The 21,724-nt window shown below is 35.6% G+C and overlaps 2 protein-coding genes across 2 annotated transcripts; both read left to right on the top strand.

Annotated features, from left to right (window-relative positions):
* The first annotated feature begins 935 nt into the window (after nt 1-935).
* Nucleotides 936-7,027, top strand: LOC120628840. The gene is made up of 4 exons (XM_039897471.1): nt 936-1,050; nt 5,057-5,126; nt 5,295-5,328; nt 6,482-7,027. The coding sequence occupies exons 1-4, from the start codon at nt 1,002-1,004 to the stop codon at nt 6,659-6,661; spliced, it is 333 nt and encodes a 110-aa protein (XP_039753405.1). The 5' UTR covers nt 936-1,001; the 3' UTR covers nt 6,662-7,027.
* Nucleotides 7,028-11,298: 4,271 nt separating this feature from the next.
* On the top strand, nt 11,299-16,081 carry LOC120630240. The gene is made up of 4 exons (XM_039899395.1): nt 11,299-11,353; nt 14,220-14,238; nt 15,290-15,350; nt 15,818-16,081. Exons 1-4 carry the CDS (start codon nt 11,299-11,301, stop codon nt 16,001-16,003), a joined length of 321 nt encoding a protein of 106 aa, XP_039755329.1. The 3' UTR covers nt 16,004-16,081.
* Nucleotides 16,082-21,724: the final 5,643 nt, after the last annotated feature.

Here is a 21,724-nt window from a genome sequence, read left to right as displayed (position 1 = left end):
GGCTGACTGATAATCAACGCACACCGTTAGCGTAAGCTTGGAATTTGGATAGTAGGTTTCTGTAATGACGTAACCGCGCACTAAGGAAGGATTTTTCTAAAATCTACCCTCAAGGGGGTGAATAGGGGTTTAAAGTTTGTATAAAACTCGGTCATTTTTCAACTTGTAGCCATGAAACTTGGTATTTTGGCTCTTATAATTAAATAAAGAAATATAATATGTACCAAAGTTTTTGGAAATTCTTCCCCCAAAGGGGTTAAATATGGAATGAAATACGACGAAAAAATCAATCCACAGCATAAACGGCTGGTCCAAGATGCATTAATTTTGGAGGGTGTTGTCTTTATGAAGCGTAGGTATCCACTAAGAAATCATATTTTGAAATTCCACCCCAAAGAAATTGAAATGGAGGGTTGAATACGATTCTATATAAAAGCTAAGTATTAGCTGCATAATTTCAAGCCCTTGTAAATATGTAGTTGCTTTGCGGTTCTTTAAGAACCGTAACAAAGGCGGACGAAGTCGCGGGCATAAGCTAGTATTTTATAATAAAACACTTTACATTAATAGGCGCAGAATCAAATTTAATAATAAAACTATCCGGGGTACGTTCGACAGTTTCGTAAGTCGGTTAAAAATAAATAAATTGTTTCGGTAATTTCAGTTACAATAAAGTTAACTAACTTCTAAGTACCTATGTAAATATCATTTGTATCACGGTACGCTTATAACCAAAAATTTTCAGTTCGACAGCCATGAAAGAAACATGAATAGCTCCGGCTCAAATGACACCTATTCTAAGAATCAATAACCATTTTTGTTGCTTTCACAAAAGAATCGCTTCCTAAAAGCCCATTGTGCTATAAGACGTGTGTGTCGTTTATGATTCGGATATAAGCAAGGTCTCTCAGACTTGCGTGGTATTCTTAATTTCTCGTTGCTGCCGGCGGAACGTAGATCTGTGATTATATTGTTAACAGCTATTTACCTAAGTTTAAACGATGATCAAGTTTATGTTTGTGTTTTTTGCATCAGCCCTTCTAGTAACAGGTATGTGTACTTCTTAGTGGTAGTTAAGTTATTTAAAAATAAATTATACAAATTTAGACTGAAAGCTAGTTTTTTTTTTATATATAAGGTTAGGTAGAAGGTCTAAATAGATAGTCTAAAGTGAAAAAAATTACACCTGACTAGTGACTTACCTTCTACCTACACCAGTGGTAGAGTCACTGCAAACTGACTGACTTGACGTTTCAAAAGTGCTTATAAACAAACTGGCCTACTTGAAATAAATGAATTTTTAATTTTTGAATTTTATTATCCGGCGGGCCATCTCCTTGGGCCGTCAAAAAGGGAGAAGACTCTTCAACTAGTACGTTAGTCTTATTTAAACCGCGGGAACTGCAAATCCGAAACTATACGGGGACGAAGTCGCGTGTATCTGTATGCTAGTCCACAATAATAAATAAGAATTTTACAAGGATCTAAACTTGTTAAGTGTGTTTTATATCGTGCGCAATATTAAATTTAAATTGATTCCACGATGATTTTGTAGTCATGCCTAAGTAGAACTGGATACAAAATATTGACACTTCCTCGAACAGGTTTTTCCACTCTAATTGGCTTTCATTTTCACATAAGTACGTCTTGTCGAACCACTGTCTAGGCTTCTTCTTGCACTCGTATAACTCCTCTTTGACTTTCTTTAAGGCACATCTTCCTTTAGATGATTGTTTTCGAGAAGGTGGGTGATTATTCTGGAATCTGGACTTTAGATAGTCGGGTGCTTTTAGTTAAAAACAGGCCCAGGTTTTTTATTCAGGATGTTCTGGTCCTTACGTTGACTGCCAGCAAGTAGAAGCAGTTCATTAATTGTATAGAAACCTCGTTGTTTTAAGACATCGTTTGAGCGTATGCATTACATGATTCCTAAGGTAATTTTCGACATAATGAAAAGTACCTTAGGAATCATGTAGTATAAACATAACTTACTCAACCCATAATATGACTTCTGTGCCTTTCGCATACGATATGTAGTCGTAACTAGTTGACCGAACAAATTGACTAAATAATTATCGAAGGGTGGGAGATCCTAGGTTTTATCCTTGACAGGGGGTTTCGGTTATTTATAATTCTTTAATTTTCTCTGGTTTGTTCCGTTGGGAGGTTAAGGCCGTGGCTAGTTACCACACTACCACAGTAGAAGACCTACCGTCCGACGAACACATGCCGGGAAGCGAATAAGCGTTCCAGTACGATGCCATGTCGAAACTAATTTCGGGTATGCGTTTAATCTACAATCATCATCATCATCAATTCAACCAATCGCCGTCCACTGCTGGACAAAGGTCTCTTGTACGGAGTTCCACAATCCACGGTCCTGGGCCGCTCGCCTCCGGCGGATCCAAGCGACTCTTATCCAATCTGCAATACACCTACATATTAATTCGCTACCATCTTAGACTGCATAATTATTGACCACCCATTGCAGGTTAGATTGCAGTTGAGGTCCAACTTGTAAAGTAAAAAAAAAACTGTTAAATTGATTAGTACCCGTTATTAAAGTCTTATACATGTTCTTAATTATGTGGTTAAAAATAAAAGTTTAAAAATCGAACAGGAATCAATTCTAAAATTGAATTGAAATGTGAATATGTCACGGCAAACTAGTGCTGACGGCTGACCTCAGGAACTCAACGAAGATTACATGCTTTGATGGATTCTTTTATTATTTTTATTTATGACTTATTTAAAGTTCTATTCTTAAACTTAAAATATCTACATACTATGATTGAATAGTGCTATTTACACCTTTTCTTTAAAATTATGTGTGTCGTATGTTACGAAGTATCACAAAGTTAGTTTCAGTTTATGTGTTTGCTTTAAGTTTTTTTTTCTATTTTTAAACTTGTTTTCGAAATCACTTCTAACGAAGATTGCCTCAAGTTACAACGCGATGTTATTGCTGTATGTACCTTTGGTAGTGTTCACTATCCTGTGATACATGAGAACAAAATGTATGGCATTCCTATACCCAGCGTACAAAATGTGAGAGACCTGGGTGTAACTTTTGGCAAGAAATTAACCTTCCCACATTACCACAGTTGTAACCGAAGCATATCGAAGAATAGGATTGTACTTCGTAATACTCAGGATTTCCATAATGCTGTAGTTATAAAGTTACTATATTATGGTCTGGCCCGGAGAAAACTAAAAACAATTAGATGCGTCTGGCGCCCATACGAAAAAAAATACAGACTGTTCTAGAAAAAGTGCTTAAGGCCTTTCTGTAATACTTGTTTAAGCGTTGCTATGGATGGATATTATACCCCGTCATGTACCCAACCAAATTTCTTTTAGGTTGCTTAGAATTCAACTCCCTGGAGGTCAGACGTACTAGCGACCAACTAAAATTATGTGCCAAAAAGTAAATTATGTGCAAATCTTATGAGGAGATGAGACGAGACTTATGCCCCAGATCTTTATAAGCAACTGTGTTGTATACGTGTCCCAAAAGCTAATAACCTCAGTCCGTCGTGAAACCGGAGCCGGATGCTTCTAAGCAATCCTGTAATAAGGAAGTTCATCAATTGTATAGTAACCTCGCTGTAATAAAGTTTCAACATATCAAACTTATGTATATATTCTTCTTGTTTTGGACTTACCAAAGCATGTTAGGTCCAAAACTAGCAGAAGTACTAGGTTAATCAAGTAAAGGTCTCTAAAACCCTTTCTCCTATGAACTAAAAGCATACGAGGCGGTCGGTGTCTGTGCTAAAAAAAACCCTCTTAAGCTTGTTAAAATATTTGATCACCTAAAGAAAACAATGACATCAATCAGCTAGTTAACTTAGCTATTTTTGGGAATGCTAAGTGTAATATCAAATATTTTATCTATCAACTAAGTAGGTTCTAATGTACCGAATCAATCCTATAACATTAAGAACGTTTTTGTTGAATATAGGTAGATGTCTTAGGTTTGAGTACTTACTATTGAAATTGGATTAGGTTTGTAAAGTCTGCTCAAAAAATTGAGGATCAGATATTAGACGGCTGATTGGCGCAGTGGGCAGCGACTCTGCTTTCTGAGTCAAGGCTGAAGATTTCGTTCCTTGCTACTATATAATACAAAGTAAATACTTGGTTTTTTTAATATTTAATTTATATCCTTTAATTTTTTACAATGTAGTTATTATATATAATATATTTCGACCTCAGAATGAAGAATGGGACCATTTGGGAAGTAAACCGTTTCGAACAAAAATAAAATTCAAATCTGCTTAGAAATTAAGCAGGTTAAAAACACAAATAAACCGTTTGAAGACACTAAGTACCTAATCTAAAGGCACAACCTGCCTGTCGTTATTTTAAACAAGAGCTCATGACGATTCATTGGTATTCTTCATTGTCATAGCGCATATAGTAGTACGATTTTCGATATTATAGTTTCCCCGATTATAATTATGAATAATAATTTAATTGCTTAAAATTAAAACCCCCATAGTTACAAAATGTAAGAGATGAGATGTTAGAGATTCTCGTGTGCGGGGGATCAGACAATAAGAAGCTCACTTGGCTTCCACCGTTAACATATTTAACATATAATATGTTCTATCAGAGAGAGAGAAATAGATATTTTTCATTTTTCATCATATTTTTTTTACATCAAAAGTGCCACCTGTGGGCCTACTTGAATAAAGATATTTTTTTGATGGAAAAGGATGGAGGAGTTATGGCCAAAAAGGGGCATTGCAACTGACTTATAATACTCAAAATTGACATCAAATATGTAACAATGACATATTCGTAAAACAATTTTCGAAATGGCAAACTAAAATAGCAATAATAATTATGTGGTAACATGTGGTACATGATTGTAAAATTTTGATATACTCTAATTTTCATAATAATAATTATTATGTACGACTGAAAATTGTTATGTATAAACACGAATACGAATGTTTTATTGTTGGAAATAAAGACTTTATGTTATTTCTATTTAACAACGTTACTAGATAACATTATATTTAACAATTTACTTTTTCTTTGCTTTCAGGCGTCCCCCTATTTCCCTCAGATCTGATAGATGCTGTGAAAAATAACAACTGGGATCAGTTCAGAGCACTGTAAGTACCTGTGATGGATAGACATTAAACCGCCTGCAACAAACATAAATACCATGAATGTACTTACCCCATACGTCTGCATATTGTGACGATCATGTACGAAAACCTACACCGCGCGTGGCCCGAAACGCACTTAGCCGGTTTTCTAAACCCTGCTTTTTTTTTCAGACTCAACCTGAATAGTTTCGCACGTGACTTACCGGTACGTATATCTTTTATTTAAAATTATTAAATATCATCTACACGTCTTTTCCACAATGTTCTGAAGTCTACCGATGCTCACTTGACCAGCGTGTTGGACTACGTATTAATCCTTCTCATTCTGAGAGCAGACCCGTGTGGTTTTGTTCCTGGTTTTAATATATCGTTTTAATATATGTTAGATATAAAGAGACTTAAGTTTCGGATATTACTTTAGGGGCAAGAGAGAGAGGGATGAGCACATATTTTCTTTCTCATTTTCTCTCATAACCAAGTCTTTTGTCTCGGTCTTACAACAAACCAAAGTGATGAGAGTGTCAAATTCAACGGTCTTGTGTCGCTTGAGTCCAGCGGCTCGGTGCGACTCGTTTGATGACATTCGTTTACAGCGAGGTGTTGGCCACAACGCTGCGTTTACAAGTGTTCCATTCCAGGAACATGGGACCCCGACGTCCATTGGTTCTCCATACTATGTGCTTCCACCCACTATATCGGTAATTAATCTGCTCTTATCGTTCTACGGATCCTTCGGAGGAATGAGGAATGATTTGTTAAAGTAGATATACTTCAAGCTGTTACCATCGCCCGCTGATGATGATATATATCTTCATCGTCATCATCGTATCAACCCATTAGCAGCCCACTGAAGGTCACGGGTCTCCTCCTATAATGGTTTTGACCGTATTCCACAGACCGTTTGGTGGTCAAACCTTTGAGAACGTTATGGAGAACTCTCAGGCATGCAGGTATCCTCACGACGTTTACCTGCACCGTAGAAGCAAGTAACATTTTAATTAATTAAGTACTTAGAAAATTTAGAGGCGCGTGCAGGTATTCGAACTCGATCCCAAGAAAGTGAGACCGTAGTCCTAACCACTGGGCTATCACCGCTTCACATACTTATAAACGGAGCTAATGAAATTATACTTCAGTCGCTTGGTGTAAAGCACACTCTTATATTAAGCTTAATTTGATATACTCCACGAAAAGCAGAACAATCTGTGTGGTGTAATTTATAATTTCTTCAATCTTCATATTCCACACCAAACAGATCTTCGTCAATGTACTTACTTACTACGCAAGTTACGCTCCGCCACCGGAGCATCCTCAGGAGATGTTAAGTCGTTTATTTAAAGCACACTCGTTTTTTACAGGCTGTTCTGTCTGGCAGCGTGGAATCTCTGCAGCCCAGCGATGGAACGCATGTATACGGCCACGCTGTTTCTGCGATCAAACAATGGAGTAATATAAATGGGGAACAATCGGAATACAGCAAGGGTTTAGAGGTAGAAAACGACGATGGTAAAGTTACAAAACGCATTTTCAAACCTTAACGTAATAAATTAATTCCAGCAAAATTGCTTTTGCACGATAGCTAAACAAATTATTTGGTACATAATAAATGAATGCATATACTTTATTGCACACCAAAAAGAAAAGTATAGCAAAACAACGTATCCAATTTCTTCCAGGCTATAAAAGCAAATACAGAAAATAGGTCCGCGGTGCACATAGACATATAGCCGTAGAATAATATCATATCTCTCTCAATATCGTGATCATTATTCTACATTCCCTATCATTTGATACCCATATTGAGCAAATTGTGAAAAAAAAGTAACAGGCGGCCTTGGGGTTGAAAAATGCCATAGTCTATAGTATTCTACTAAACCTTTTCATTTGATACCCATGTTGAGGGAGTTGTGATAAAATATGTAAGCTGCCATTTTGTTGCGGCGGCCATCTTGTACCGATTTTCATAAAACATAGCTAAGAACACTCCCGATAAATTAATATTTCAAACAAAAAAAACAAATAGGAATGGTTCATAGTTCATTTAGGGAAATACGATGCCATACAAACAGACATACTCACAACATGTGAAACTTATAACAACACCCACGTTTTTGCGTCGGGGGTTAAATAGAGTGTAGGTATAACAATATAACAACTGATAAACTATTATTTGTAAACAGCACGGTATGCATTGTTATGTTTTTATATAGAAAATATTAGATATAAGTCGAATAGTATAAACTTGTTCTATTAGCAAACGTTTTGTGTTTATTATTGTTTTTAAGCAACAAAACATTAGAAAAATTGTTATCCTTATTAAAGTTAGTTAACATGTTGAAATGTTGTATTAATTAAAACATTATGAAGTAAAGATTCGTTTTATTTTAGACTAACTATTTTTTGTAAAGTTTTAAACAAATCTAGAGTCGAATCTGCTCGCGAAGTTTCAAAAGAAGTAACCTTTTTTATAGTATTTATTAAAGGACCAATCAGATGGCCCACCTGCTCCACGAACAGCCTCATCCATCACCTAATCATCACATTTGACCAATCAGGTGAAATGACGACTGATAACAGAGTAAAATGCCAGAAACGCGTTCTGCATCGTGCTGCCCTGTGTCCATTAACCTGAGGCGTAGGTGTTAAGTGTTTTGTGCCTGTAATTACACCACCAAACAACACCCTTCAGACCAGAACACAGCAGTTAGAAACAAATAAATAAATAATAAATATACCAAGACAATACACACATCGCCATCTAGCCCCAACGTAAGCGTAGCTTGTGTTATGGGTACTAAGATAGCTGTTGAATATTTTTATGAATATAATACATATAAATACTTATAATATACAGATAAATACCCAGACACTGAAAAACAATCATGTTCATCACACAAACATTTTCCAGTCGGCCGTCAAATGCTAATGAAATTAGCATGGCGTTAAAACTTATCCGTACGCCTTTATAATTATTATAGCATTTTATTTATAGCGACATAATGCTATTCTTTTGATTGTCCATCTAGCATGTACTATATAACCTCTTTCCGTGCAGGCATGACAAAAAGCCATTAACAGAAGAGGAAGAAGTAGCCTCTTTGATTAAGGATTACGAGACCCTTTGATTCCAGGATCGGGTTAAAATTTGTTTCATATAAGCAAGATAGTAGTGTTAGTGATATGATATTATATTTAATGCCGATGCCAGGGCAAAATAAAAAATGCACCAACAACAAGGCAGCAATGTTGCGTTGTAAACGATACGGGGTGAAGTTTAACTGCAATACCCCTAAAAGGTTAGCCCGATAAAGAAAAGAAAAAAATACTATTGGAAAAAAATACTCATCCACAGAATTAAGAACATACAGACGTGTATACGGCTTATATTGAAGCATCAAAAACAACTCCACCTTAGTAGTGTTTCTCAAACAGGCGTTTCATTCAACTTCATTTCATCATACAATCAACCGATTGACGTCAACTGCTGGACGTAGGTCTTTTGTAGGGCGTTCCAAACTCCACGATTCTGGGCCGCTTCTATCAAGCGGCTCCCCGCGAATCGCTTGATGACGTCTGGCCACCTGGTTGGGGGTTGACCAGCGTTTACCGGTGCAGGGTTGCTACACCAACACCTTGGAACTCCCACGTCCATCGGTTCTCCGAACTTTGTGCCCCGCCCATCGCCACTTCAGCTTCGTGACTGATTGAGCTATGTCGGTAACTTTCGTTTTTCTACGGATCTCCTCATTTCTGATTTGATCACGTAGAGTAACTCCTAACATAGCTCTTTCCATCGCTCGCTGAGTGACTCTGAGCCTTCTTATGAGGCCCATCGTATAATTAGACTTACTAAACGTACGTAACTTCATTTAGCAGTTGACAGTAATTATTTTTACCTCTAATATTGTAATGTGTAAGATAAAATGGGGAAAATAGGAAAAGCTTGTGAGCTAGCAACATTCCGCGGGTGTGAAATGAGGCGTGCGCGGGGCGTTCTCACTGTTTTTGGACACAATACACTGCATGCAATAATGGCTGAATAAGCATTATCTAAATCTGTAAACTCATCATAATTTTGTGAGATGGCGGTAGAATATTCGAATACAATTATGTTGGGCTTGGAACTGCTCCAATGGGATGGAAATTCATATTTAGTTAACGTTTTGTCGGTAACATTTATTTTCCGAAAATACACGGGTCTACAAACAAAAGGTAATATAAATCTGTAAACTCACCATAATTTTGTGAGATGGCGGTAGAATATTCGAATACAATTATGTTGGGCTTGGAACTGCTCCAATGAGATAGAAATTCATATTTAGTTAACGTTTTGTCGGTAACATTTATTTTCCGAAAATACACGGGTTTACAAAAAAAAGGTAATATATACGAGTATTAATATTTCAAGTGGGTAGGTTTGCGATTATCTAAGTTATAGTAGCCAAATGTCAACGGCTCATAACCTTTTACAAAATATTGTTTTTTTCAGAAATTGGGATATTAATGGTTAAGATGTTATACCCTTACTTTACCATCAGCTTCTAAATGGTGACGAACATAAATTGCTAACTATTCATATTGGTGAGGGCCGATTGGCGCAGTGGGCAGCGATCCCTACTTCCTGAGTCCAAGGCCGTGGGTTCGATTCCCACAACTGGTAAATGTTTGTGTGATAAGCATGAGTGTTTTTGTAAGTATCTAGGTGTTTAAATGCATATTATAGAATTCATAATCAGTCATCTTAGTACCCATAACACAAGCTAAGCTAACTTTTGGGCTAGATGGTTATGTGCGTATTGTCGTAGTATATTTGTATATTTTTATACCACAATCGAAGTGGTTTTCATCATCAGTTTCACTTGACTAAATGGTGCCATTCCAAAGCTGATGCACATGTTACTTGAATAAATACTCATATTAACTTAATGTTTACAACGAACTCGAAATTATTGTTTACTTATACGCAAATCAGACATTGATGGTCCGGTTAGATCATCGTGATGTTTTGTCAGATCGTGGCTCACGATGGTTATTAATTACATATAATGAAGCTTTGTTAAACATAATATACATAGTATTAGGTATTAACATCATAAGGTACATACTTTTCGTTGATTGGGGAGTTCCAAGCAATCCATACGGCATTGATTGTTTTTATGGTTGTAATTTTTTAACTCGGGTCTGTTTTTGTTAAAATATAAAGCTTCTTGGGTTTATGAGCTGATGAATACTCTTGGGAACTTTGGGATGGGGCTTTTTTGTCATACGTACTTTGCTTTTGCTTTTTGTCATAGTTTTATTTTGTAAAGAAAAATTTGGTACTTCAATATAGCAAAGATGCAATAGGCTAGATGATAAAAACATTAAATGCAAAATGCAAATCAAAGATAGTGGGTTAGAAAGAATCTGAAATCTCGCAAGTTGGTAAATGACTATAAGAGATATTACATGGAAGCCTTTTAAGAAAATATATTAAATGAAAAGTATTTAAAAATGTTTCGGCACCATAGGCAGAAATACAGATCATCGTATCATAGATATCTTCAAAAATTATAAATCAAACCTTATCATATTGCAACTCGAGCCTCTTTTCCTTTTACCGCAAAGCCTTGGTCTAAAGGAAATGCCCCGTAAAAATTAAAATGAGAAAACTGACTGATCATTCCAACAATAGTTTTTAAATGTAGTTCAAAACCAAAGCATGCATCCAACAGGGAGGCGTGTTATAGCTGAATTTGTTTGACGTCTTCAGATGCTCTCAATAAAAACAGAGAGTAAAGTAGACTCGAGACCATGGACAGGCAGTGGACGTGTCAAGTATATCTGTCAAGATAGATAGAAGTAGGTAAGACCCAAGTCTAACCAGTGGACGTCAACAGGCAGATATAATGATTAAAGCAATTAAGAAATAATGTCTAATATAATTATAATAAAATTTCGTAGAATCCATTTTAGATTGATAAATATCTGGAAAACCAATACCTCCATACAGCAATGTAACCCTTGTTGCTTAGTGAGCTAACTGTATTTTACCGTGACAAGATAATCCTATTAAGCAGTTTAGAAAAGCATCTAACCGAGTACGGTAACTATATATACCAACATTTGAAGAATAAAAGAGATGACCATTAGTGGGTGAATAACAACATACGGAGATTGGTGCTCATTTATAAACATGAGGAGTATATTTTTGATTAGTGCCATTTTACTGCACGTGTCGTGGTGTTATGGTAAGTAATTTGGTTTCGCAACCTCTTCATACAACGTTTTCATAATGTATTAACTGAAGTCACATCCATGTTAGCGTAAATCTGTCATTCCGGAGGGCCAAATGTCAAAAGTTGAAAAGAACAAACATAGTCTAAGTTTGTTGTGGCCTTCTTCTTAGAGCAGGACGCGTTTGGAACCGACGTAGCTTTAGTTTTAAGTTTACGAATATTGTTATCGCCACCATCTCACTACCGTGTACATTAGTGTTGCCCAAATTCAGTCTTGGTCTTGCAGTCTTGGTCTTGTTCTTGCGTTTTTGCAAGACCAAGACCAAGAACAAGACCGCGTATTTTTAGCAAGACCAAGACCAAGACTGACCGTGCAAGACTTGAGCAAGAACAAGACATAGCCTGCAAGACTCTTGCGTCTTGCAGCTAGGACTTAGCGCTATTTCACGGAGTAGTTAGGTGTAACAGTTCGGTGTATAGGTAGGTAGGTACGCTTAGGAATTCTATGAGACGCAAAAAACTATATCAAAGAATATGAAAAACTGGACCTATGCGCATTACGACTAATACCATAAACATAGCGAATAAAAAAATATCTATTAAAATCAAACTGAGTGCATGCATAGTTATGTTTTAACCATCGGCACTTTGATAATGCGGCATCAAAGGTTTTGTACTTACTTCTCAAAGAAATTTGCCGCTTTTCGGAAGTACATGGTTATGATACACGCGCCGGCGGCTTCTTTTGAAATCTAAAACAATCGTTGCCGCCGCGCCGAAATCATAACATTTGACACTATTCATGCAAAATAATTTCGAATTTTAAGAGTACCTACAGGTGTTCCAAAGAATAAATAAGTTTCAGAGTGCTTAGAATGAAAATGAATACATTATACTGATCACGCAAGTAGTATTATGATTAGGATAAAATGGTGAGGATAGGTAGTAGATGTCATAATAATTCATTCTAGTAAGTAATTATAATATTGATTACTTATATGCTTTTAAACTAATTACTTAGGTACTATTATTGTACATTTAGTCATTATATTTCTTAAGTTTTTACAAGAAAAAATAGCAAAAAAGTGTTCGAATATCTCTGAGAGAGATGATGAGAGTAAGTATTTACTAGCTGTGCCCGCGACTTCGTCCACGAGGAATAGTAACTTTGGAGGTATAGTGACGTTCAGGATTTATTTATTTATTTTAAAACTTCTGTCATCAAACATACAAACGAACTCTTCAGCTTTATTCAAATAAATGATAAATCGTAAAACTCTTTTATTAAATTTCTTATAAGTTGAGGGTTCAATCTCTTTCTAGACAGATAAGTATTGTTCTTTAAAATACAGTCAAGTTATTGTAATTAATTTGTTTTTTTACATGTTTTAGCAAATGTAAGCTTATAAATCATAAATGTTTATTAAGAAACAGTTACTTCCATGGAAAACGACATATAGGTCAGTTGATTTTTCGAATTTCTTATCAAATCTTCAGTTATTTATTAATCTGCTTGATCTTTACTATGGCTATGTTAATTCAAGCTCACAATGTTCCAATTCTAATACGTTTTTCTAAGATTTAAAGTAAACTTTAATAAATAGTAATAGACTAATAGGTAATTGCAAGACTTGCAAGACTCTTGCTGCAAGACCAAGACCAAGACCAAGACTGGGAGCGCAAGACCAAGACCAAGACCAAGACCAGGTGTATTGGCGCAAGACCAAGACCAAGACTGGCTAAGTCTCGTCTTGTTCTTGCATTTGGGCAACACTAGTGTACATATTTCTCACGAAATGTAAGCATCACAAGTGCCATCTATGGGCAACTATGATTTTTACAGATTAACTTACTCCACCACCAAGCGGGCATGATGACCTTTACATTAATTAGATAAATTACAAGTTTTATTTACAATTATAACTAATTTATGATGAAGCGGTGATAGCCTAGTCGGTAAGGCTTCGGCTTTCCTTTCGTGAAGACCGAGTTCGAGCCCCGGTACGCTCCACTGACTTTTCGGAGTTAAGCAATTTAAATAACACGTGCGCTGAGCGGTGAAAGAAAACATGGTGAGAAAACCTGAGAGTTCTCCATAATATCCATAATGGCATGTGAAGTCTACCAATCCGCACTTGGCTAGCGTGATAGACTACGGCCTAAGCCCTTTTCATTCTGTGTTCGGGTCTCCTACCCGTGCCCTGTCTCAAGCCCAAGCTCTCAAGTAGAAAAAACCCCCGATTTTGAAACATTCCTCATTGGTGCTATGCTCCTATTGGCCTTAGCGTGATGATATATAGCCAACGGTCTTTCTCGATAATTGATCTATCCAACACTGAAATAATTATTGAAATTGGACCAGTATTTCCTGAGAACATCAAGTGAACAAACAAACAAACTTTTCAGCCTCTTTCATGATATTCTTATTGATTTTTGTTTTTTTTAAATTCTTAACAATGCTTACAAAAATTTAAAAAGCACTATTAAAAATGTATAAGCCGCTTGCATGATATATTATTATGATACGATATATATATATTTATTTAATTTTATAATCATTTTATTATGTATACCTTTAAATTTAATTTTATTTGTGCACCTAATCTAGTTCTAGTATTTGTATGTAGTTATTCGTATGTTTTTTTTTCTTAATTATAGAGGTGGGCTTATGGGTTAATGGTGTCCATTAATTTATATTATTCACATTTTTTGTTTATTAGTTCTGTCGGTTACACTAGGACATAACAAACCAATATAGAAAAAAACAATTTCAAAATAAGGAAATATTTTTTATAAGAAACTGAATTTTGTCATCACAACTCAATATTTGTGCTGATTAAAATATTTTAATTGAAGATTCTTTTTTTTCCTTTCACAGCACTGCCAGAACCGTCGTGGTACGTACCTGTTGTTGGTATTATTATATTAAATATATGTATTTGGGTAGGTGTTATTCGTTTAATACACAATAATTGAGTTGGAAATCAGCTGATAGCATGGTAAAATTGGGAAGAGAGTATATCCTTTATTATTTTACTAGCTACATTCAGCGAAGCGTCTCTGAGATTTTTTGTTATTAATATATGTGTAAGATACTTATCATTGATTTTATTTGTACCTAATTGAACATTGAACATTGAACGAAATTTACCGATCCCGTGAAAAGTTGGGCTTAAAAAAAAAATTAAAAACCCTTATGTTTGATAGACAAGTAACATTGTTTGAAAAATTTCCAAAAACCCAAAAACTAGCTTTAGTATTTTGAGCACACTAAATAAGAACGCTAAATTTTTATATAAAATAAAAACAGACTAGCTGTTGTCCGCGACTTCGTCTGCGTTTGATTTTGTTTTTTTATGTGGCGTTCAATTTAGTTGTAGTTCTAAAAAAAATTTAAAGTATTCAGTATCGCTAAGCAAGACAGCAGCAAACCTGTCCGCTGAGGAGTTCTGTCATCTATCTCCAACCACATTCATTATATCTATACAAAGTTAAACACATATTACAATTTACCTCTTTATTACAAAAATAATTATTTAAATCCGTTATAATTTGTCGGAGTTATGTTGTAAAATCGTCAAACACTTTCATCCCCTCTCCCAAAGGAACCGAACTTATTGTCGGGATAAAAAGTATCCTATATAACTTATATAACGTAACACTTCCACAATATGTGTACAAAGTTTAATGAGGATCGGTTTAGCAGTTTTGGCGTGAATGCGTAACAAACAAACTTACATTGACTTATATAATATTAGTAGGGATAGGGATAGGGGATTATGAAAAGCAGCAAGAGATAGTTTTTCAATCATATGATAGCAATTTATTTTAGAATTTTTTATTTTTTTATGGATTTTAATGGGTCTGTTTCTGTTGTGTGTATATATTTTTGTAAATTGTTTATTTTTATCCAAATAAAACCATACAGTTTTTTATATGTTTTTGCAGGTTTCCAGGCTATTTCAACTACTTTCCAGGCTTCATAAATAGATATAAACTAGAGGAAGAGGTAAGAATTTCTTCTGTTTTAATATGAAAAAAATTTAAGCTATTTTTAATATCTAGTCATACAGTTAGTAGTTACAGTCTGTCAGGTGTAAAATCAAAAAAAAAACACAACCAAAGTTTATAAATATACATTTAGAATAGATTCCGATAACATAAAAAAAAATGAGATCCTATTCCTATTCCCTGGTAAAGCGTAACTTCAATCGATTTCGCGAAACTCTAAACCATATTCATGTTTTGTAATAAAATATGAAGAAAGTTTTTAGCAAAATTAAAATAAGCGCTTTTTGTATGGGAATTATAAATGACTCTATAAGGCTAAGTCGCTCTCTCTCTTCCTCTAAATAACCTTTCACGATTAACGAAACGATCGTAAACAAATTTAATGAAATTTGAACAATGTTTTTCTGGGCAATGGGATATAAATATACTAAAGCCACAAAATTCACTGTTGATTTAAAATTTCAGACCACGGATAAGATAAGCGGACTTAATGACGCCGTGGATAGTAAACCTGGTGTACCCAATGCACCTGGGCAGTACTTCAGCAGCGTCTCCCACACTTCCGTTGTTACTGGCACTAATGGCGTAGTTCATAAAGATGGGGAAACTATTATTAACAATAATGGAAAAATCACCAAGTTCAAGTATTAAGAGCGTTACGTGTAGATCTAGCATGCGCACCACTAGAAAATTATGTCTACCTACTTTAATTATGTCCACAAAAAAACGTTACGGGTAGAGATAATTATATCGTGGCGCGCATGCTAGCCCTTTCGATGGGACACGTATCAGAAAGTTGCAAGAAAAACGCGACGCTAAATACTAAGGGCGCCACATTTCCACTTACATAAATAATATTAAACATAACTAACATGATTAGTAGTCCCTACACATATTGTATGTTTTTCATTTTATCCCGAAATTGCATTAAATAACCAAGAAAACCTCACTGCTTTGAGAGGTAACTTTGAGAATTTTCGAGCAAGGAAATTTCACTTATTCATGTACACCTGATAATCATTTCAGAAATATGGTATAGATATGGTTCGAATCCCAGCACCTCTCACTTTTCTAAGTTACGTGTTAAGCAATAAAAATATCATTTGCTTCAACGGTGAAGGAAAACATCGTGTGGAAACCTGCATACCTGAGAGTTCTCCACAATGTTCTTAAAGGTGTGTGAAGTCCACAAATCCGCACTAGTGGAGTGGAGTAGTCCACGTGGTGGAGTACGGCCTTAACCATTTTTCATTGTGGGAGGAGACCCGTGCCCTGTAGTGGGCCGGTAATGGGTTGTAATGATGATGATGACACATCGAAAAACTATTTAATGTAACCATATTTTAATTGAAAACCTTTCCCCAATTGGTTTGAGACTGGAGCAACCACCTTTTGAGTACATCCATTAAACAACTTTTTTTTTGTTTTTTAATAAATAAATAATTTATATACTACGAAACGCACACAACGCCATCTAGACTCAAAGCGTAGCTTGTGTTATGGGTATTGAGATGACTGATAAATATTTTTATGAATAATATACATAAATACTTATAATATACAATGCATGTACAGTTGAAATATTCAATTTTAAAAGAAAACTTTTTCAATAACATATACCTACTGGAACAAAGTACAACATCCTGTATGCACGCGGGCCGTCAGTCAAAGCCGGTTATGCACTTCGGGCGCGTTCAATAGGTATGGCGAGCGCACGAACGTTTACCTAGTTCCTCGCCTTATTAATGAATTACCCACTGATGTACGAGACAATATTAATCCTCGTAATATTAAGAAAAATCTGAAGTCCTTCTTTTTAAGTAACTTATGATCATTTTTATACACAACATCGTAAACTGGCAATAATGTTCTGTAGTTAACGTACCTAGACTTAATTCTCTGTTAGCATATATTACAAACCTTGGTGGGTTTCTGATGCTAGCTATAAGTATTTTTTATTTTTTTGGAAACTTTATGTAAATAAATAAATAAATATAAACACCCAGACACTGAAAAACATTCATGCTCATCACACAAACATTTTCCAGTTGTGGGAAACGAACCCACGGCCTTGGATTCAGAAAATTGGTGCAGTTTACTGTGCGCTCTTAGGAACGTGATTAACAACCTGAGTCATGATCATGATTATCATTATTATATTATGATCAACCCTGCGAATTTGTCTGCGTACAACATCTGATAAGTTTTGTCCCATACAAAATTCAACCTACCTAATCCTTCCTACCGGAACTAAGAAATATTCCGACTATGCTTCCGAACACTCGGAGTATTTTATTACCACTGATGCATTGACATAAGGGGCCATCGATAAAGTACGTCACACGTTAATGGGGAGGGAGGGTATCACCGAAGTGTGACATCGTGTGACAAGGGGCATGGGGGGTCAATACTTTTGTGACGTCACATGTTAAAATTTAAAATACTAAAACGCAAAGTTTGGATGTGAATTAAAAATTTTGATTTTATTAGATTATTATTTAATAAAAATAAGTAAAAAATGAAAATAGCTGTTTTCTCTCGATTATTTTTAAATACATACATAAATTTAAAAAATGTGTGACGTCACATCAGGAGGGGGGGGGGGGGGTTATAAAAATGTGACAACCTGTGACAAGGACGGGGGGAGGGGTTCAAAAGTCCTAAAATTCGTGTGACGTACTTTATGGATGGCCCCTAATAAAATACTATTCTATAATTTCTTATTATGTTGATACTTTATTTATACGTGATGGCGAGATATGTGCTTCACTTAAGTTGTAGGTAACATTACCTATCACGTAAATAATTTCGCAGAACCATCTGATGAGGTTTATGATAATTTGACACACACAAAAAGTGTGCTTATGAAACTCTTACGGACTTCGGTAAAAAACGGGTTTTTGTTAGCAACATTTAATTAGCTACGATAAAAACAAAGATATTTTCAAAGATGCATTGATCATTTTTGTCAAGGTCAAACATAATATTTTTTTTGCTACTGGGATCTTAAAGCTAATCATAACAATTTGACGGATTAATCGATCAGGATTATTGTTTTAAATATTGAAAAAAAAAACTGGCATGTGTGAGTTAGTCTTCCGTATCGATATTTAAACGTTATTTGGTTAAACAATTATTCTACTTCAAATATTAGTTAAAGCTGTTCAAAATTATAAAAAATGAAAAGAAATATTTTAACTTTAATGTAAGCTAAAAGTCGTGATTTAGTAAAAACGCCGTAGTCTTAAGGTATTGATGTACCTATATATCAAAAATCAAAATCATTTCAGAGCACCGTTTGCCAACCAAAACGTGTATTTTGAATTCGTGTGATCTTAAATTCTTGAAAAGCTAAATGTTAATGGCTGTATGTTATTATATCAGTGAAACTTGAATATTTAGAGATTACATTTTACAGCAATAAAAGATCATTGACTTTAGTTTAATCCTAACTTTCTAACTATTATTATAATGTCGATTGTGAGTTTGTTTGTTTGTTGCGCTTGCATTCCTGACTAGCTAGGTATTCTAGAGATCGACCGGGACCAAGGACAACGGTTTCCACGGGCATCTACAAAGCCAACAAGAGGGACAAGCCGTGGTTGTGTTTAATTCGGGTATTGACACTAGATGGCGCTTTTCGATACCATATAAATCGTAGTTAATTTTCACGCAATCGAATAAGTAATCGTTGGTCAATAATCACAAAATTGAGACTCAGGTCTTCGACACGAGAACGGATACCCTGGCACAGCAGCAGCACTTACGACGTCACATCGAAATACTTAAACATCACTTTAAGACAAATCTTATTCCTATTGTTTAAAAGTTGAAATTTGCTTCCAAGTCTTCAGCTCGGGTTTCGACGGAATGTTTGTAAAATAAAAATCAGTAGTACCGGATTTGCGGCTCTAAAACGAGTATATAGTGCACAGACATACACAAACTTTGCATAGTAAATAAAGGCGGAAGTGCGCGATTAATAACAGGAAGGTAGTTAGATAATAAAGTGGACAATTGATCTAATCTTTACCTTCTTAATGACATCAAAACCAGTCAGATACAAATAGTAAAGCCAAAGAATTTTTAAAACAAGTTTATACATACTACATGTATACAAAAAGACTGTTTCCCCGACCTTATGAAGTGTGATTAGCTTTTTGAAAATCTTCCAAAAAATGTGTCTTTAATCTTGTTTTTATTAAAAGACAATCTAAAACATACACCATTTATTATTTTACATCCATATGCAGGTAGGTACAATCATGTTCTTTTAGCAGAAGTTATGTTAATACATATTTATAGAATGCAATTGATATATCTGTACATTACAATAAATAGGACGTTACAGGAATGACCGTTTGTAGGACTACGAATCCAAACTGCTCCACTCTCATTACGAACGGGAAACTTTTATTAAATAAGCCTTAATACGATACCGAGGTTACTGATATTTTTCACAATACCCTTACAACATTTTCGCATGGGCCCAACTGACGGGAGAAAGCTACCACCTTGCCGTCATTACTACAGCCGTCGTACCACACGTTACACGTTAAAGCCCCGCCGAGCGCGCCACTAGTCCAATGCTGCCACCAACGTGACCACAGATAACGCACGATATCCATGGACGACAACATTTTGAAGATGTAAGTTTTGAATTCAGAGCGAAACGACCATTCATAGTTAATTCCACAAATAAGCCTAAAATTGGCGGTAACAATAAATATAATGCGCACGATATCGATGACTATTGGCCTTGACCCCTTATTTCTTATGTTATGTTCATGATAAACCTTTGTATCTTTGATTTTATCATTTACTCTGTTATAATATGATGGCTCTAAGGTCACTATAACAAGTAAATATGTAATAATCTAGTTATAAATTATTACGAGAGCACTGGCTATGTAAGCGTACCCAATGAAGTATGATCACAAAATAACTTGCTGAAAACTCAATTAAAATCCGTTACTTAGTTAAAAAGACCTAAGCGTACAAACAGCGAGAGCTACTTTGTTTTGAGCTATGTAATTATTAAGTAAGAAAGTTGGTTTACCAAAGCCCCCGTTTTCCAATAAGGTATGGGCATCTAATACTTATTCATCAAATAGCTACATTTATTGCTAAGTTAAACTAACAGCCACAGGAGTAAGAACATACAGAACCCTCATCAAATCAACCGATTGACGTCCACTGCTGGACATAGGTCTTTTGTAGGGCCTTCCAAACTCCACGATTGCGGCGACATCAAGCGGCTCCCCGCGACCCGCTTGATGTCGTCTGTCCACCTGGTTATGGGTCGACCAACGCTGCGTTTACCGGTGCGGGGCTGCCACTCCAACGCCAGAACAGAACCCTCATTCAGCCATTATTGAATGCAGTCCATTGTGTTCAAAAACAGTGAAAACGCCCCGCGCACAGCTCACTTCACATCCGCGGAATGATGCTAGTCCACAAACTATTCTAATTTTTCCCATAATATGGTAAACGTTAAGAACATTAGAGGTAAAATAAGGCCTGTTCGAGAAACACTACTAAAGTGGAGTGGTTTCCATGTGTGTACGCGGTTTCTGTAAGTTCTGAATTCTTTGTTAACAGCTTGGTAATTAAGTAAAACATTATTTAATCTGCATGAGTTATTAGCTACCCTTATATGGATAAATGGAGAATAAACATTAAATTTCCCACAACATACTTATCGAAAATACCGTTATCTAATGCCTGACTCGTAAATGTTGACTGTTGCAGAACATAAAATCCCGAATATACTAACACGGTCAAGTTTCTGTGACTGGTCGCATCTCCATTTATAGATGTTCAGAGGTTATTGCCGCTTTAAATCTTGTAATAATCTTTTATGCTATGGAATAAAATTACGTATTGAGTATGACAGTTTATTGAGATTCTCGTCAGAGAAGGTCAAATGGTTAAGTTTCTTAAACTTTGTTCAAACGAAGTAATCATTGATTTAAGTACGTAACGGAATAAATGACCCACCTCCAAAGTACCTGCAGAAGATGTATTTTGGGCCTTATTCATCTATTGTAAGTGGCATAAAGTCGTGGTTGTGACAAAACAGTGCCTGGCTAATGCCCATCTAGAGAAAAAAAACGTTACACCAATACATAGATGATAACTTTTTGTGAACGCTTAATGTAAGTCTAGGAATCTCCGTAGATTAGGTGTTACTTATTTAGGCGTTGCCTTGGTCATCGTTAGTGAAAACGGACATAAGGCAGTGTTAAATCTGGCTTTGGCATTTGAAAGGTGCTGTCAGTAGATTTATCACGGAAGTGTTTGAAGATGGTGTGAGGGTTCAGAGGGTTCTGTACCATTGAAGGAAACGTTTAGTTTAAATTTATTTGATTC

Source organism: Pararge aegeria, chromosome 2 (assembly GCF_905163445.1).
Source record: "Pararge aegeria chromosome 2, ilParAegt1.1, whole genome shotgun sequence".
NCBI lineage: Eukaryota > Metazoa > Arthropoda > Insecta > Lepidoptera > Nymphalidae > Pararge > Pararge aegeria.
Note: the sequence above shows the minus strand (reverse complement) of the source record. Positions and strands in the feature narration are given on the sequence as shown.